General features: G+C 41.8%; 1 protein-coding gene across 3 annotated transcripts in view; it reads right to left on the bottom strand.

Annotated features, from left to right (window-relative positions):
- Window positions 1–19,990, bottom strand: part of CAPZB (capping actin protein of muscle Z-line subunit beta) — a 169,502-nt gene that overhangs the window by 78,752 nt on the left and 70,760 nt on the right. For all 3 annotated transcript variants that reach the window (XM_051988380.1, XM_051988379.1, XM_051988378.1), the window contains exon 2: window positions 18,253–18,342. In XM_051988380.1, the coding sequence (XP_051844340.1) occupies window positions 18,253–18,342 (90 nt within the window). The remainder of the gene's footprint in view (window positions 1–18,252; window positions 18,343–19,990) is intronic.

Here is a 19,990-nt window from a genome sequence, read left to right as displayed (position 1 = left end):
GTCTACCTTCTAAATTAATTAAAACTACATTTCTTTTCAACAGTGACCAGAAATCATTGGAGGTGGTTTAAAAAAAGAGTCAGCTCCCCAGTGAAGGACAGGATTCGAGGGGCCCAGGGGAAGGGAAAACCACTATGTGCTCCCTAGCACCATCATTCCCTTCTCTCCTAGGGGATCAGTGCTAAAGAGGGATAGAGAATTTCACAGAAGACTCTGAATTAGGAGTTAGGGTCCAAATTTGAAAGGGCAGCCTGTTTCTACCCCAAACTCTAGTATTCTTAAGACAGCTTTCTAAGCCAGCTCCAACAACTAGAGAGACAAAACTTCATACTAGATGTCCTTCCCTCTTGTAGTAACAAATAGAGAGAAGTGTGCTGCACCCAGCTCCAACAACTGCTAGGCTTAGAGAGGACAAGAAGGGTGAGGGCAGGAGGGGAAGGTGAAGAGGTAGCTGTGGAATTTGCCAGAAAAGTTGTGCGTGCTCCTCATCTCCCTCTTCCCCCCCTCGACCCAGAGATTCTGCTACTGCAACCCAAGGAAACTAGGACAACCCAATGGATCCCAACATTTTATTCAATTCACAAAGTATTTATTTCATCACCTACATTAGGTGCTTGGTGCTGAAAATACAAAAATAAGACCCAAATGGTCTCAACATACAAATAACCACAACGCCATTACAACCACAGTGTAAGGGACCAAAGAGAAGGAATAACTTCTGGAACACAATGGTCAATGTTTGGTACCATAGGGAGAAAGTGAAACAAAATGAAATGTTTTTCAAGAGTGTATTTGGCTATTTGTCATATCAAAGCAGAACATAATTTAAAAAAAAAGAATGACAGCCTCATTCATTGGGGAAGAATTAAACTAGTCTGTGACTGGAATTAAATGGAATGATTTATAAAAAAAGAAGAAATACAACAATAAAAAAGAATCATGGGAAGACTTAAATGAACTGATACAGAGTGAAGTCAGTAGAACAAGAGAAACAACAAAATAATCAAAATTAAATGCTGTGAAGTTCTGCCCATGTATGGCTCTGAATAAGGGATATATAAAGGTACTTCTCCCCACTTTCCAGGTGACAGAGGAATTATTAGTGTGATCAACGACATATCTGTCAATATCTTGCCTAATGATGCTGAATTTTATTTTCATCTTTGTTATAAGCGATTATTCTCTGGGAAGGAAAGGAATTTCACATTGTGAAATGTAGATGACATGAAAACAAGATACCAATAAAAAATGTATTCTAGAAATCTGGGCCTAGAAATGGACAGAGAAAAGAAAAAGGAAGACACGGTTTTAAAGGCTAGACCACAGAGGAAAGAATAGAGTTAAGTGTGACTAGAGAGAACAGAACCAGGAACCATTATAAGCTAAGGAAGACAGGTTTCAGCTGTTGGAATAACAGCTAGAGTGGTTCAACAGTAGAAGGGGGCAGAATAGAGTTCCCCTCCCAGAAAAGTTTCCCAGAAACTGGCTAGATGGAAACCAGGCCATGTAGCAAGCAGAGGGTCCAGGACAAAAAAGGGGGAAGGTGGCAGCTACAGCAGAAGGGAAAAAGCAGTAGACGACATGAAGGTCGAGCATCTGGAAAACACGTGGAAACCACAAACTGGTGCCATTGTGATATAAAAGGTACTTTTAGAATGAGCAAAATGAGCAACTCCCGGCCACCCAAGCTATAAAATCTCACATTAGACTCTTGGTAATACAGAACCTGCTAACATCTGAACCAGATTGGGCTTCCTTCTATTGTTGGGGGGGGAAGAGAAAGATCTGCTAAGCAAACTGATGGGGTAAGCTTCTTTATGTGGGGCACGGAAAGCAACTTCTCAGGAGGAGATGTGCCAGGCAGGCTCTTCTAAAACAGTCTTCACTAAGCACTGTCAATCAAATCGGTAAACGGGCTTCTCTCTTGGGCAGAGCCAGCCTTCTCAATAGGGCAGGCCCTGCTGCTCCCCTGATGATAATTCCACCGTTGCCAAGGCCTAGAGAGGCATCCACCTCACCCTTTCAAGCCCAGAAAGCCTTCTCTGGTTTTCCCCATTTCTCCTCTCAGTCCTGCGCATGCCTCTAAAGAACTTTCAGCAATATCACTTAGGCCAGTAGGTAGGCACTAAGAAGGAAAGAGAGCAGTCTCAAGAGGTTTGGGGCCAAAGCCTCCCAGAGACACAACTGGCCAACCATGGGCAAGTCGCTGAAGTCCTGAGAGCCTCCGTTTTCTCTTCTGCACAGGAGGGACCACAAGGCTTATCATACTACTCTTCTTTCTGGGTCATTGGGATGAAATATGTTAAGATTCCCTTGATCCAAAAAGGGCAGAGATCAAGTTTTATTTCAACTGTTTCTTCCCCACAGAGCCTAGCACAGAGTTCTGTACACAGCAGGTCTTTAATGAAATTTTTTTTTCTTGAATTACTGAAAGCAAGCAGGTCCCTGAGGCCCTCAAATAACACAATTATTGTTTCTAGTCTGGTTGACATTACTGTGTGTGTGCGCATGTGCACACTTGCATCCATCCTTTTATTAATGTATTTACTAGATCCATGATTTCACTGGGGTAGGAAATACCTTTTTCCCAGTGCAGGTGAGGTAGCTGCTCTACTACTCCTCATCCTACAGAATTCCCCATAGTCCCTGAGAGAAGTTACAGGCCTTGCCCAAATCCCCCAGTCTGTGTGTCAGAGGCAGGCCTAGACCCTGTCCCTGAAGCCAGCTGCCACTTTCTCATTGTTTGTCTGATCCTGCCTTTCTTTCTCTCTATAAATAAAGTATGTGTAAATTTATATCTAATTTTATTAATATAAAAAATCCTTTAAATTAAGAAAAACTTGCTTTTAAGAAATCTTTATGTTATGATATTTACCATACTTCAGACACTCCAAATAAGTAAAGTTTTCCTGTTCTTCAAAAATGAAGGCTGAAGAGAAAATTCAGTGATGTTCTTCACTATCACCACATATTAATCACACTGATTAGGACAAATAAGGGAAACTCCCAAACTTCCTACTATCATTTCTACAGGATTCCCTGAGGAGCACTAACATGAGCATCAGCTGTGGCTCAAACGGAGATGTCTCTAGGTCCCAAATATTGCCCCGTAGATTACTTCCCCTTCAGCTAGGACTGCTACCTAGTCTCTCTGTCATGTTCCCCCTTCCAACATCGGCCAGTATTCCTACTATAAAGGGACCTCCAGACAACCACACTCCACTCCAGGCAATTACAAATTATCTATCAAGGAGGAACTATGTAGAGAAGAGAGGCTCTGAGGGCGACACAACTTTTTTCAAGTACCTGCAGACTGGCAAGTGGAAGGGTGATGGGAATCTGCTTGGTATGCTGAAGAGGAAAAGTGCCTAATAATTGGAGCTGTCCCAAAGCGGAATCCAATTCCACAAACTCCGGGGCTGCCACGGAAAGTAATAAGAGCTCACTCAACATCTTCAAAGAAAAGCTAAATCCCTAATGGGTGGGTTTGTTGTAGATAAATATGCTTCTTTTCTGGACCTGGTTAGGTCTGGGAGCTGAGGTGGTTTTCTCATTCTGAAATCTGATGTTCTGTAATGGGACTTGTCCTCACAGGCTCGCTCTCTTCCCACCCAACATGCTGTTTCTTACTAGTCATTTGTGAGGGCCACAAGCAGCCACGAGGAGAGATTCTGTCCAAAAAGTGTGTCACCCTGATGTAAAGCATGAAATCAGATTACCCTGGTGCTAGTCAACCTACATTTTTAGTGGTCATAAAAGCAGCCAGCCACAGCCTTGACTCTGACCTCCCGGTGGCAGGGAAGGCCACAGGCTGCCTCAGTGTTAAGCAGATTGGCATCTTTACCTTTTCATGGAGGAGATACCGTCCCTTGTTTGGAAGGGGGGAAAGAGTAGGCCCTGCTCAGCTTTCATTACTGATCTTAAATATCTCAATCAAGAGCCTTCTAAATCTCTTCCCTTCCAGGTTAAATAAGCTAAGCTTTGCAAGCCCTAACTGGCTTATAATGCACCACTGTGGAAAGTCAAGAACTGTGACCAGCAGCACCTGTAAAAACACTCTGAGGAAGGATGCTGGGGGGCACAAGGGGGAGGCAGTGCACAGCTTCCCAACCACCAGGAGCCAGGTGTCCTAATACACAGTCCTGGCCTTCTGGTAAAAAGCCACAAGAGGCGCTGAGGGGCTGCCACTACGGCCAGACTGCTTTCTCTTTGTCCTGCTGGCACCCAAGAAGCCCAGAGCCCAGCATCCCCCACATATTCATGGCGCTGATGCTTTATGGTTGTCAGTCTGGTCCTGACTTGGCAGGTCTCTTCCATTCCCAGACTCTGGAGTGTGTCCTGCTAGAGAACAGTTAGGGGTTTCCTGAACTGCCCCTCACCAAGTCCCTGAGGGACCACCTCTTCTCCCTTCCACACTTCCCTGGGGTTTCTACTGGTTCTCAAACGCCCAACCTACAGAAACAACATTTTTCCTTGCTTCAAAAATTCTAGCAATGGGGGCAGCTAGTGGTGCAGTGGATAGAGCACCAGTCCTGAAGTCAGGAAGATTATAATATCTATAGTAACTTCAGACATGTGAATCATCCCCAAGAGTTGCTAGAAGGGCAATACTGTGAATTGTCACTAAAATTGAAGGAAATCTGGTACCAGTTGGCACAGCAATGAACTTTATCCGAATGGCAGACTGAATTCTCAACGCTGCAAAACACACTGGTAATCTCTTCTGGTGGCATCTGCAGGAGAGGAAGGAGACACAAAGGCTGTGTACTGCCAACAGCTCCAGTGTGCAGATTATAACTTTAGCTCAGCACTTATATGAAAAAGAACCAAGATTACAAAGAAAAAGCCATAAAGGCTGAGCTGGAGAATGGAGGCAGACAACTGGTCAAAGGGAGGAGACTACACCAGAGTGGCTCCTGGGCTAGCAAGGGCTGACTCTTGCATCAATCCTGCCAGGTGCCAGTTTCACAGACATAGTCCCAATGAAGACTTTTTGCCCCTTAATTGGAAAAATGATTTCAGTTTCTCAGAACATAGGAGAAATGCAAGCCACCAAAATTATTTTCTTGAAGATACTGACCCATGTTCAACAATGGACTGATGGATTTCCATTCACTCCAGATGAGTATTTATTAAACCCTTAAGCATGTGTGCAGTGACTGTGCTGGAGACTCAAAGATGAAAAACAGCAGATCCTATCCTTATTCATGGTATAACTGGAGGACAGGGAAGATAGAATGGGTGTTTCCTCATGGGATTTCCTCAATATAAAGCACTTTCAAGGCTGACACAGGACTCTCTTCTCCCAAGAGTTGTGAACAATAAGAATAGACATATTCAGATTCCTCTTTTATCGGAGAAGAAACCTGAAGCTTTGAGAAGTGATGGGCCTTACCTGCCCAAGCTCTCACGAGCCCAGGATTCCAGGAGGTCTGATCAAAGCTAAAGTAAACCGCAAAGAAAAGAGCTGAGAAATTGCACATAGCTTTTACCCCAGCCTGTCTAAAGGAGATGTAGGAGTCAATTTTTAGTCAGATAAAAGAATGGGGGAAAATCTATTTCCAACTTTTCAAGAAGGTTAAGTAGATCCCTATCCAAGTGTATGTCAACTCAATGGCAAGACAGTCTATTGAGTCTGGAGGGGAAAGAGAGATGACTTGGGGCAGATAGAATCCCTTCAAAACACCTGACTTAGGGGAAATGCAAGCCCTTGGCCAGAGCTTCCACGTGGCATAAAGTTTCTTTCCTTGGGAACACTGAGATGGCTCCCTTAAGTGGAGCACCCACAAAAATGTCCGAGCTGCTCGTCCCATGTGTGAGCCAGGGAAAAGGAATGCACACTGGTAGTTCAGCTAAGGCTGTGAAAGGCAGCCACCATGTGAATACAGTTCTGGTCCCCAGCACTGGGCAGCCATGTTCTGTATTCATGGAATGGACTGCCGAATGACAACTCTAGACAGTCATTACATTCCAACAGATCAGAGTCCTTCAGAGAATTTGTGGTGGAGTAAGCCCTGAAGAGAGAAAAAACCTCTTCAACTTCCCTCCCTCCATTCATTTGATCTGAAGCAGTACTGGTCCAATTGGGTTCAGGAAAAACTGCTCTTTCCTTTTGCCCCCTCCCCCATCAATTTATTTTATTTAAAGAAGCAGAATAAAAAAAATTTTAAAAGATACACAGAAAAGGAATAGAAAAAACAAAAGAAAACATTTAGGCACGTGCCCAATAGAACATTAAGGATTCAAGATATATAAAAATAAATACCATCAGTTCAGAAAGTGTATATACATACATACATACACACACACACACACACACACACATGCGCGCGCGCATGTACGTGTGTGTGTATTAGTAGAATAAATTATATTCAAAAATGTTCCTCTTCTTTATTTCCTTGTAAATTGTTCTTCTGTTCTCTGATGTGCACCTTTTTATTCTTTTCCCCTTTTTTCACCCCCCTACCCCGCCCCCAAGCAGACTACAGTTAAGAAAGGATATAGTGATACACACATATATAGATTACACCCCTCCTACCCACCCCCAACCCCCGCTTTCCTATTCCTGCTTACCTTCTGCTTTAATTCTGCTTCTAACTTAGTTTGCTATTACTTAATCTTCCCTCATCCATGGATCCTTCCCTTTTCTTCTCACACTCTTTGGTTTCCTCTCTGCCCATCCTTTACCCCTTATTTCTTTATAGATTTTGGAGGGTGATATACCCTTAATGATATATATGTAGTGCTGTCTATTTAACCCACTCCTGATGTGAGTAGCTTTTCAGAACTACCAGCCCTCCTCTCTCTTCCCCGCTCTAATGCTGCTTCTATTCTTCCTCTGCATCTCATTTGTATGACATAGTTACTATTTTTACCTTAACTCTGCCCCAACCTTTCTTTTCAGCAATCATATTGTTGAGGTCAATCTGAAACAAAAGCTATAAATTTCCCATGTAAAAAAAACAAAGAAAAAATTTCTCTGAGATTGACTTTTATATGTTAAATTTTCTATTAAGTTCAGGTTGGGTTGATAGAAAGTCCTGAAAATCTGCAAGTTCACTTAATGTCACTTTTTCTCATTCAATATTATAATTTTGTTAGATATATTTTTGGCTGCAGGCCTAGTTCTTTTGATTGGTAGGTATGATTCCAGGATCTGTGGTCTTTTATTGTGGATGCTGATAAATCCTGTACAGTTCTAATTTGTAGCTCCAGCGTATTTGAATTGTTTTTTTCTAGTTTCTTGCAAAATGTTCTCTTTGATCTGGGGGTTTTGATATTTGGCAATAATGTTTCTATGTTTTTTCCACAAAGGATCTCTTCAGTGGATTATTTTCTATTTTTATTTTCCCTTAATGTTCTATTACTCCAGGATGATTCTCTTGGATTATTTCTTGCATTACTGTGTCAAAGTCCTTTTTTTGGTCAGAATGTTCAGGCAGTTCAATTATTTTTATATTTTCTTTTCTTAATCTGGTCTCTAAATCTGTAGTTTTTCTTATGTTTCACATTCTGTTCCTTTTTTTCATTCTTTATAATGTTTTGTTATTTCTTGGTCTCTCATAGCTTCATTGGGTTCCCCTAGCCCAATTCTAATTTTCAAAGAATTATTTTTATCTTTGAGACTCTATCTCCTTTTCTAGTTGGTTAACATTTTTTCCATAATCTTATTATTCTTGGATGGATTTTATTTATTTGATTTTTCCTCAGTGTCTCTCATTTGATTCTTAAATTCTTTTTTGAGTTCTATAAATTCTCTCTGGGTAAGGTGCCATTTCCCATTACTCTTTGGGTTAGAAGCTTTTTTTTTTTTTAACTCCAGTGTTCTCTGAAGATGAACCCTAGCCTTCCTTGTTCCCATAGTATGTATGTTTCTTTTTAGCCAGTTCATTTTTTTTTTTTTAAATAAGAGGTATTATTAGTGTAAGTACCTCTAATCCGGGGTGGGGCTGGGGAGGGGGGGCGTTTGTTCCTGGCTTTGCCTCAGCTCTCCCTCTGACCAAGAGCTCCACCCTTATGTAAGTGCCCCCAGCCCTAGCAGCCCTGCCCCCCTGCCTCTGTTCTCCCCGGGTGCTGGTTTCTTCTCGCCCTGGGTACATCCGCAGCACAGCTGGGCCTGGCAGCATTCCCCCCACAAACAGTCCAAAAGGTGAATGTCTCTATGGTTCCTGGAACAGAGGCTCTGGCCACAGCCAGCAGGCCCTAGGGCTCCCCACTTGGTGTTTCTGTGGAGCTAGCCTGGAGGTGTGTGCACTTCAAACAGGTAAATTCAGATCTTCTCAGGTTGTATCCAAGAACCCCAGTTCTGCCCCAAGTCTTCTTGATTTTCCCCCAGTCTATGAGCTCCTGAGATGCAAATTTATTCTATTTGTGGGGAAATATGGAGAGCTTGAAATTTACTAACCTAGCCTTCCATCTTCCCAGAATCCTCCAAACTATTCCTTTCCTTAAGAAGATGAAATGAAGACTACACCTTCCAGACAGAAATCTGAAGAAGTCCCATATTTCCTCTTTTTGAAAGAAATCAACTCACTGGATCTTGACTCAGATGCAGTCCTGCTTAAGCTGAGGGTTTCACCTTTAAGTGAAGGGCCCGCAGGTCTGGGTTCTGCCTTGGGAACTCGGCCAGGACAGGGAGGGAAGTGGATGGAGGCAAGACCCCTAAAAGGCTCCCCATATGATGTCCTGGATCCACAGGACCCCTTCTGCCTATCTGACGTGGCCTGTTCGCCCAGCTAAGTGCTCACTGTGGAGTGAATCATTACAAATCTGCCAGAGGCCTTTGGCTGCTGGACAACTCTTCTAAAATGGCCCCTCAGATGCAGGCTCTTCTCTGGGGGTCACTGTGAGCAGTCAGCAGAGGCCTTGTGGGTTTGTCTCGATAAGCACCTGTTAATTCAAGCAATTCGCTCCCCTGAGCTTCAGAGACAGAACTAAAGGCAACAAAGTGGTGGGGAAGACAACTGGCCGGTAGTAAGATCATCTGGTCTGGGTCCCAGCTCTGCTCCTTACTTACTGGCTGGGTAACATGGGTGCTTCACCCAAGGTCATCTGAGTCTCTTTTTCTGTGGCATCAGGGAATGTCACCTCCAAACCCAGAAGTTCCAAGACCAATGGGCACCATGACAGCCAACTAGCAGCCCACTCAGCCTGCACCTGGACGAGATTCCCCACTGACACTCTCCATCAGGCTATTGTCTGGCTTTTGCCAGAAGCCCTCCAGGAAGGAGAAGCCCGGCTGCAAAGAACCTTTCCCCCACTTCTGTTTATCCTTCCTAGTTCTCCCCTCTCACACCTGATCATGCTTCCATTCTTGTCCCTTCTCACTTAGTCTTGCTGGGTGATCTCATTTCCCAATCCCATGTAAACTGTGGGCTGTTGAAGGAAACAGAAGCTCTGAACCTAGAGTCCAAGAGAATATTCTGCTTACAATACTTGAAACTGTATTTTCAGATAATTCTTTGGTGTTTCATTTTATGCACTTAAACGTTGCGATTCCAAGAAGGGCTCCATTCCACAGGGGAGGTTCAGGACGCCTGGACTAGAGGATCCCAAAGGTTCTTCTGAGCTTAGCGTTGCAAGGATGAGTGCAAAGGTGACTGTCACACCTGCCCCCCTGACAATGTGAGACCACATCTCTGGGCAAGGTTGGCCTGAGCCTGGTGTGAGGGGGCAGAGGATGTCCTCACATGCCAGAGCCCTAGGTTTGCACTATCCAAATCACAACAAGGTCCCTTTCGATGTGGCAGCTGAAGAGACCACCCACGGAGTGAGTGAGTGGGTCTGCCGGGAGCAGTCCCCAGCGTGGGATAGTCTGGGAGCAGGGAGATTAGGATCCTGCCAAGGTTCCTGTCTTTAAGAGGCCCTGGCTGTGAACTGATCAACAGGGTTGACAAAGAAACTGAGGCTCAAAGGCAGGTCAAGGCTCCAACTCCAATAGTTCCATTCCCAATACAGGGATCTTTCAGCCTAGAGACTCAGTTGCCTCCCAAATAATAAGTGTGATTAGACAAATGGGAATGTGGCAAGAACACGGTATCGGAAGGCAAATGCTGGCCCTGACACTTCCAAGCTGAGTGACCCTGAGCAAGTCACTGCACCTGACTGGACTTCACTTTCCTTATCTGAGAAGTGGTCCCTAAAATCCCCCCTCCCCATTCTATGCTTATAATCCCTAAGAACATCCCTATCTCTTTTTCTGCTCTAAATGGGGATTCACCACAGCAACCTGAGCAGACCCCTTAAGGGAGCAGTGGCCTCATGGTGCTGAAGTGCTCAGCCAGGAAAGGGCAGGGTGACCTGCTGGGAACCCCCTCCCCCCCACAGTCTGCAAGCACTCCCGGCCTTCACACTGACCATACTGAGCTGTGCTTAGGCCTGCCCTTTCTATTTTGGGAGGGGACCTCTCGCTACTAAAGGAGGAATATGCTGAGACCATCACAGATCAAGTTATCAGCGGCCTGGTCAAAGTGTGAGGTTATTTCTTCTACCTCAGACATATGCCCATGAACTCTTCCTACAAAGGACCCTTCTAGGACAAGCCAGGAGTACCAGGCTGCTGAGAGTTTGCCCTCTCTAGAGGTAGGAAAAACCTGGATGCCTGAGGGCCACTGGGAAAGCCACAGAAAGTGCCAACCCGTACAAATTAGGAAGGTTTTTTTGAGCAGATAAGCAGACTTATGGCTATTTTTGGTTTGCATTTAAAAGGCAAAAGGATGATGGTATACCTAGAGAACCCCAGAGATTCTACTAAAAAGCTATTGGAAATAATTCATAATTTTAGCAAAGTAGCTGGCTACAAAATAAATCCCCATAAATCCTCAGCATTTTTATACATCACCAACAAAACCCAACAGCAAGAGATACAAAGAGAAATTCCATTCAGAATAACTGTTGATACCATAAAATATTTGGGAATCTATCTACCAAAGGAAAGTCAGGAATTATATGAGCAAAATTATAAAAAAGTCTCCACACAAATAAAGTCAGACTTAAATAATTGGAAAAATATGAAGTGCTCTTGGATCGGCCGAACAAACATAATAAAGATGACAATACTCCCTAAACTAATCTATTTATTTAGTGCTATACCAATCAGACTTCCAAGAAAATATTTTATTGATCTAGAAAAAATAACAACAAAATTCATATGGAACAATAAAAAGTCAAGAATCTCAAGGGAATTAATGAAAAAAAAAATCAAATGAAGGTGGCCTAGCTGTACCTGATCTAAAATTATATTATAAAGCAGCAGTCACCAAAACCATTTGGTATTGGCTAAGAAATAGATTAGTGGATCAGTGGAAAAGGCTAGGTTCACAAGACAGAATAATCAACTATAGCAATCTAGTGTTTGACAAACCCAAAGCCCTTAACTTCTGGGAAAAGAATTCATTATTTGATAAAAACTGCTGGGATAATTGGAAATTAGTATGGCAGAAATTAGGCATGGATCCACACTTAACACCATATACCAAGATAAGATCAAAATGGGTCTATGACCTAGGCATAAAGAACGAGATTATAAATAAATTAGAGGAACATAGAATAGTTTATCTCTCAGACTTGTGGAGGAGAAAGAAATTTGTGACCAAAGATGAACTAGAGACCATTACTGATCACAAAATAGAAAATTTTGATTACATCAAATTAAAAAGCCTTTGTACAAATAAAACTAATGCAAACAAGATTAGAAGGGAAGCAACAAACTGGGAAAACATTTTCACAGTTAAAGGTTCTGATAAAGGCCTCATTTCCAAAATATATAGAGAACTGACTCAAATTTATAAGAAATCAAGCCATTCTCCAATTGATAAATGGTGAAAGGATATGAACAGACAATTTTCAGAGGATGAAATTGAAACTATTACCACTCATATGAAAGAGTGTTCCAAATCATTATTGATCAGAGAAATGCAAATTAAGACAACTCTGAGATACCACTACACACCTGTCAGATTGGCTAAGATGACAGGAAAAAATAATGATGAATGTTGGAAGGGATGCGGGAAAACTGGGACACTAATGCATTGTTGGTGGAGTTGTGAACGAATCCAACCATTCTGGAGAGCAATCTGGAATTATGCCCAAAAAATTATCAAACTGTGCATACCCTTTGATCCAGCAGTGTTTCTACTGGGCTTATATCCCAAAGAAATACTAAAGAAGGGAAAGGGACCTGTATGTGCCAAAATGTTTGTAGCAGCCCTGTTTGTAGTGGCTAGAAACTGGAAAATGAATGGATGCCCATCAACTGGAGAATGGCTGGGTAAATTGTGGTATATGAATGTTATGGAATATTATTGTTCTGTAAGAAATGACCAGCAGGATGAATACAGAGAGGACTGGCGAGACTTACATGAACTGATGCTAAGTGAAATGAGCAGAACCAGGAGATCATTATACACTTCGACAACGATATTGTATGAGGACATATTTTGATGGAAGTGGATTTCTTTGACAAAGAGACCTGAGTTTCAATTGATAAATGACGGACAAAAGCAGCTACACCCAAAGAAAGAACACTGGGAAACGAATGTGAACTATCTGCATTTTTGTTTTTCTTCCCGGGTTATTTATACCTTCTGAATCCAATTCTCCCTATGCAACAAGAGAACTGTTCAGTTCTGCAAACATATATTGTATCTAGGATATACTGCAACATATCCAACATATAAAGGACTGCTTGCCATCTAGGGGAGGGGGTGGAGGGAGGGAGGGAAAAAAAAATCGGAACAGAAACGAGTGTCAATATAAAGTAATTATTAAATAAAAATTAAATTAAAAAAATAAAAATAAAAAAAAATAAAAGGCAAAAGGACTGATGGCCTGGAGAAGCTCCAATTCTAAGATGTGAATGCCTCAGTTGGAGGGATCCAATATAACTTCTGCCAAGATTTGGTTCACCCTGCCAACAAGCAGAGAGGTGCCAGGGGAGGTCCAAGATGTTTGAGAGCTGAAGGGGCTCCTCCAGCTTTTCCAACTTTGACCTTCTTCAACAAGTCTCTGCTCATAGAGCTCCTAAAGGAAGCTATACATTTATTTCTGAGACCCCTTAAGTACAGAGAGAGCCCACCAAGGTACATCAGAACACAAGGGATAGATGGATGGATGGATCACAAGTACCTGGCATTTACTCAGGCTTCTTGGGTTGCAAAATACTTTATAAGTACAGGAGCCACACTTGTAAGTACCCCAGCTCAGGAGGTCCATATTTCAGGACAAAGGCACTTTCACTGGCTGTAGGTCTGATATCAATAAGAACATATTTCTCAGTCCCCTGTGCTAAGGTGACAGAATTGTGGATTCCTGTGCTAGAAGTCCTAGCCAGTGTGTCTATTTGTCCTCTGCTGTCAAAAGAATAAAAACATCTGGGTTTCCTTAAAAAAAAAAAAAATCTTACTACCCTAGAGAATCAAACAAAAAACCATTAGAAATAATCCACAACTTTAGCAAAGTTATAGGATATAAAATAAATCCACATAATTCATCAGCAGTTTTATATATCACTAACAAAATCCAACAGCAAGAGAAACAAAGAGAAATTCCATTTAAAATAACTGCTGATAGTACAATCTATCAGCCAAGGGAAAGTCAGGAACTATATGAGCAAAACTACAAAACACTTTCCACACAAAGTCAGAGCTAAACAACTGGAAAAATATCAAGTGCTCTTGGATAGGTCGAGTGAATATAATAAAGATGACAATACTACCTAAACTGATCTATTTATTTAGTGTTATACTAATCAGACTCCCAAGAAATTATTTTACTGATCTAGAAAAAATAACAAAATTCATCTAGAAAAATAAAAAAAAGATAAAGAATTTCACGGGAATTAGTGGGAAAAAAAAAATGAAGGTGGCCTAGCTGTACCAGATCTAAAACTATATTATAAAGCAGCGGTCATTAAAACCATTTGAAGCCATCAGTAGAATAGATTAGGTTCACAGGACAAAATAGTCAATAACTATAACGATCTAGTGTAACAAAAATCCAAAGACCCCAGCTTTTGGGATAAGAATTCACTATTTGATAAAAAAAAAAAAAAAAAAAAAAACTGCTGGGAAAATGGAAACTAGTATGGCAGAAACTAGGCAGTGACCCACACCTAACACCGTATACCAATAAGGTCAAAATGGGTTTATGATCTAGACATAAAGAATGATATTATTAACAAATTAGAAAAACTTGGGATAGTTTATTTCTTAGATCTGTGGAGGAGGAAGGAATTTGTGACCAAAAAAGGAACTAGAGATTATTACTGATCACAAAATAGATAACTTTGATATTAAATTAAAAAGTTTTTGTACAAACAACATTTTTTTGTTGTACAAACATTTGTTTGTACTAATGCAGACAAGATTAGAAGAGAAGCCATAAAATGGGAAAACATTTTTACATTCAAGGGTTCTGATAAAGACCTCATTTCTAAACTATATAGTGATTTGACCCAATTAAACCATTCTCCAATTGATAAATGGTCAAAGGACATGAACAGATAATTTTCAGATGAAGAAACTGAAACTTTCTACTCATATGAAAAGGTGCACCAAATCACTATTCATCAGAGAAATGCAAATTAAGACAACTCTGAGACACCACTACACATCTCTCAGATTGGCTAAGATGACAGGAAATGATAATGAAGAATGTTGGAGGGGATGTGGGAAAACTGAGACACTGATACATTGTTGGTGGACTTGTAAACTGATCCAATTATTCTGGAGAACAATTTAGAACTACACCCAAAGCGTTGTCAAACTGTGTATACCCTGTGACCCAGCAGTGTTTTTACTGGGCTTATACCCCAAAGAGATCTTAAAGGAGAGAAAGGGACCCCACATGTGCAAAAATGTTTGTGGCAGCCCCTTTTGTAGTGACAAGAAACTGGAAACTGAATGGATGCCCATCAATTGGAGAATGGCTAAGTAAATTATGATATATGAATGTTATGGGATATTATTGTTCTGTAAGAAATGACCAGCAGGATGATTTTAGAGAATCCTGGAAAGACTTACATGAACTAATGCTAAGTGAAATGAGCTAAACCAGGAGATTATACATGGTAACAAGACGACTATATGATGATCAATTCTGATGGATGTGGCTCTCTTCAATAATGAGATGATTCAAACCAATTCCAATTATTCAGTGAAGAAGAGAGCCATCTATACACAGAGAGGATTGTGAGAACTGAATGTGGACCACAACAAAACATTTTTATTCTTTCTGTTGTTTGCTTGCATTGTTTTCTTTCAGAGGTTTTTTTTCCCTTCTTGATCCAATTTTTCTTGTGCAGCAAGATAACTGTATAAACATGTATACACATATTGGATTTAACATATATTTTAACATATTTAAGATGTATTGGATTACCTGCCATCTAAGGGGTGGGAGGTGGGGAGGAAGGAGGGGAAAATTTGGAACAGAAAGTTTTGTAAAAGTCAATGCTGAAAATTTACCCATGCAAATGTTTTGTAAATAAAAAGCTAAAAAAAAAAATCTTACTAGCCCCATCTGACAACCGAGGAAACTAAGGCACAGAGGGAAATTGACTTGTTCAAAGACATCTGGATCCAAACATACTGCCCAAGCAGGTTGGAACAGGTAGGACTTCTTAATCTGGCCTCCCCGCTGGATTTCTAAGGTGCCCAAGTTATTTTCTCTCTAAGTCTTAGTTTCTTCCACTGTAAAATGCAGACAATAATGCCAGTAGGATCCACTTCATAGGGAAATATATGTAAAAAAAAAAAAAAATTCTGTAAACCTTAAAGCTTCCCAAGGATCTAAGATTTTACAAAAGACCAAAGCCAGATCAAGCAAAGAAAGGTATGGTTAGGGAAAGTAGACTGTCCCGCCTGGCTAAGTGTTTCTCTTTAATACTCATCTGCAGTGGGGCCAAATAAATTCCCCTAGAGTTCCCTGGCAAAGAGATCTAAGGAATGACATTTCCTTTCTGGAGAATGTTGGCAAGTCTTTAAAATTCCTGTCAGTCTAAAATCTCTAGCCTTTTTTGTTGTTGTTGTAAAAACAATATCCTCTTCATTATTTGGGGCAGGTGTGCATGAGAGGAATGCTTACAATTTGCACAAAATAGTTTACCTAATTTCCACAACATCTGATTAATCACTGGGTATGTGAAACAAAGGCAACTATTCTGAGTTTCCAACCATCTTTTAGGATTCAGGGGGAAAAGCATGAACTTTCTAAACTAGGAAACATTGCAAAGGAAAAAACTACAGGTGGAAATGACTGTAATAATCTTGCTTTAACAAATACATCACTTCTAACATAAAATAGTGAGCTCAAAAATCACCAGATTAACTATAACGACATTGATGACAAAAACTAAAAGAAAAAGATTGTTTTTTATACCAGGTGTAGTATCTGTCAATAGAGGTTGAGCATAATTTGTTTAGAATCACAGGTCTACTGCAAAAGAGACCTGAGAGAGGCCTGAGAACACAGGATGTCAGAGCTGGGAGGGAAACCTTAGAACAAAGAGTAGGATTGGGAGGAATCTTAGAACAGACCGTTTGAGAGGAAAGAAAAAAAAGTTAGTTTAATCTCCTCCTTTTGTAAAGAGAGAGAAGGCTCAGAGGGGAGATGCTCTGTCCAGGGTCATACCAAGAGAGCCCAGGACAGAGCTGGAACTCAAGTTTGTCCCCACTTTGTCCATGTTCCTTCCTCCGTCTTATACAATATTTAATTGACAAGATCCTAGAATTCCTTCTAAGTTGAGGTTAAAAATGTGCCCAGCACAGTCCAAGACAGCTCACATTCTGCAGGAATTTCCGGCCCACGTTCAAGGTCTGTGGGGACATTCGGTTAACAAGAGTATTTGATGGAAAAGGGTGGCCTGTTCTGCAGGCATTGGACAAAGAGGGTTCTGATCATGCTTTCCTCACTTTTCCAGCCTGCCTACGGCGCAGAGAGTCATTAAGCCCGCTGGCCTCAGTCTGCAGCATTGTGCTATTCCTTTGCTGGTGCTGAGCATTTCTCTGGCCGTCCCTCACGTCTGGACTGCTCTCTCTCATCTTCCAGCTACAACCATATACAGAAAGCCTTCCCCACCCCCCTCTTTGCTAGAGCTTTCCCTCCAACTTAACCCGTCCAGGGCTTATTTGTGCGTACTTGTTTGTGCACTGTCTGCTCCATTAGACTGGGAGCTCCTCAGGCCTCTCTCTCTGTAAATCCCACTTAGCAACATGCCCAGCACACAGTAGGCACCTCCTTAATTTAAAAAATTAATACACATTACTTAAATAAAAAACGGCTTACTTATATGAGGAAAGGGAGTATCCTAGAACGCCAACACAAATCCCAACTTTTCTGATTTATAACAACAGGGACAATACCCTTGTGATACGTACCATGGAACGCCCCATATCCCACCATACTGTCCTGCTCCAGTTAGCAGTACCAGACAGCCCTGTACCCATAAACCTCTCCCAAATACGCCCCTCTCTCCTCTGGCATAGACCCTCGTCACCCAGGCTAATACAACAGCTGCTGTGGGGGAGGAGCCCTGCCTGTCTCGAAGTCTCCCTCTGCTCCGATCGGCCACCAGGGATAAAGAGCAGGGGTGATTTTGCCAGCCCCTGCTAAACTGTGGTGTCTTCCTGTCACCTCCAGGATGAAAGATAAACTCCTCTGCTTATTCTTCAAAGTCCTCCCTAAGCTTGCTCTCCCCCCAACCTTTCTGGTCACCTTCTACGTCCTGCACATGCATGGAAATACAATGTCCCTGATCTCCCTTCTATGGCTCCAGACGCAGACGTTCTCTCTGGCTGTCCCCCATGCCTGGAATGCTCTCCCTTCCTGGATTCTCTGGCCTCTGTTAAAGCCCCAGAAAACCTCACTTTCCACAAGAAGCCTCCTCAGTCTCCCTCCCTGCCAGTGCCTTCACCCTGCTGATTATCTTCAAGTTATTCCTGCACACAGCTTGCCAGCATAGTGTTTGCAGGCTGTCACCCCATTACATTGGGAGTTCCTTGAGGGCAGGACTAGCTTCTGCCTCTCCTGGTATCCCCACCCTTAGCACAGGGCCCGGCACATAGCTAAGCCAGGCTGTGCGCGAGCAGAGGCTGCCTCTTGTGCCGCACTCCCTCCGACCTCCGCTGAGCCGGACCACTTCCTCAGCCACCTTTCCCTCTACCAAACTCCCCTTGCCCAGCTGCAAATGCTCTCCCAGACTGGAGGGATGGAAAGTCATACTCCAGTCTGCTAGCTCCAAAGCCAGGCACTTACCAAATCAATCAAGTCACTGAGGTTCTTCTCGATTTGCTGAGGAGGCAGGCGCCTCATCAAGTCCAAGGCACAATCCAACTGCTGGTCACTCTGAGAAGGGAAAGACAGAAACAAATCAGTAGGAAAATAATATTAGTTAAGATGGTAAAAATAACAGCTGACCCCCAAATACCACAGAACCTCAGCAATACAATATACTCAAGAGATGAGCCTTGCATTTTTCTCTATTATGAATTTAACAATCACCAACAAACACAAACATCTGAATATACAAAAAAGACTGTCTACAAAAGTCTAAACTTCTGTTATATAGTTTTTTAAAGTGAATATTAAGCTCAAGATGATAGTATTTACAAGTTTAAGATCTCCTTTTCCGACATGGTCAAGATGTTTTGTTTTGTTTTTTTTTTGACCAACTGTACAGCCATGTTTTTCTAGTATGGAAAAGAACGTCAATAAAGAATGGAGATCTATATGTACTTGGACAGGTAGTTCACTGAGTTAATACAAATAGCCTAGAATGGTATTGCAAAAAGGTAAGCTGGCAAGCCCAAACAGAATTCATGTGACAAACCACATAGTTCTTTTGATGCCTCAAGATGTTATAAAAGCCCATCTATTTAGCACTTCTACCCTCACAAGAGGGGATAACAAAAAAAAGTTCCAATTACAGATAGTTCACAGACAAGGCGCATGGTGAGCAGAGGAATCAACATAAATATCAAGGTAAGCTTGCATATACAAGGCATAAGAAGCAAAGCTACATTCAAATCTGAGTGACGCTAAATCTAAAATGATTTCCGTTACACTACGGTATTCATTCCTAACTTTGTGACCTGAATATGACACTCACAAACTAAATTCCCCATTTTGTGAAAGCCTTCACAGGTATAGCCCAAGTTGGTTTGAACAGTCAGGATTTCATGAGATCATAGACCATGGCTTAGCTAAAAGAGCTCTAGGGAAAGATCTACTATACCATCTTCCATTGCCCCATATTATAGATGAAGAAGCTGAACCTGACAGAAGTCAGTGTCATATAAGTGACATTATATGAGCTGACTGTCACCATCTCCAGAGCACTGTTATCCCGATGTCATCAGATACTAGCTATAAAACCTTAGGCACATCATGGGACTATTCCAAGGTCATTTTCTAATACAGAGAGATATCCTATCTACCTTCTAGGTCTACCTTAACTATGAGGAAACTCAAATCAGATAAACTTTGTGAAAATACTTCATAAACAACTCTTTGAATGCAATGTATTCAAATAAATTACGAATTAAACACCCATTATAATAAGCAAGTGTAGAGATATATTCAAGAAGTGTAGAAAGATAAAGCAGGCCTTTCCCTCTGCTTATAATGTAGTAAGTTTCCCTAAGTCCAGCTTATTATTCTTGACTGTGAAAGTACCTCCTTCTCCCCATCGTCACTGGCCATTCAATGGTGCAACATTGTACACTATGCCACCAAAAAACCTTTCCAAAGCAGTCTTGTGCCCAAGATGGTATTTTACTCCAGAAGCAGCTCACACTAACACCTCTAGGATAACCTAGAGCCAGCATGTTGAATTTCAGTAATCAGGAACATGGATTAATCAAGTGGATGGATTAATTTAGCCTCTTGATATTGAGAGGGTCTGCACCATAGCTCTCAGCCTTTGCAAGGATCTGTGTGCCTTGTGAAGTCCTCTTCATATCATGAGAATTCCCAACCAAGCTAGGCCCAGCCT

The sequence above is a fragment of the Antechinus flavipes genome, chromosome 3 (genome assembly GCF_016432865.1).
Source record: "Antechinus flavipes isolate AdamAnt ecotype Samford, QLD, Australia chromosome 3, AdamAnt_v2, whole genome shotgun sequence".
NCBI classification, from domain to species: Eukaryota; Metazoa; Chordata; class Mammalia; order Dasyuromorphia; family Dasyuridae; genus Antechinus; species Antechinus flavipes.
The sequence above is the reverse complement of the archived record's forward strand: the minus strand, read 5'-3'. Positions and strand labels throughout refer to the sequence as shown.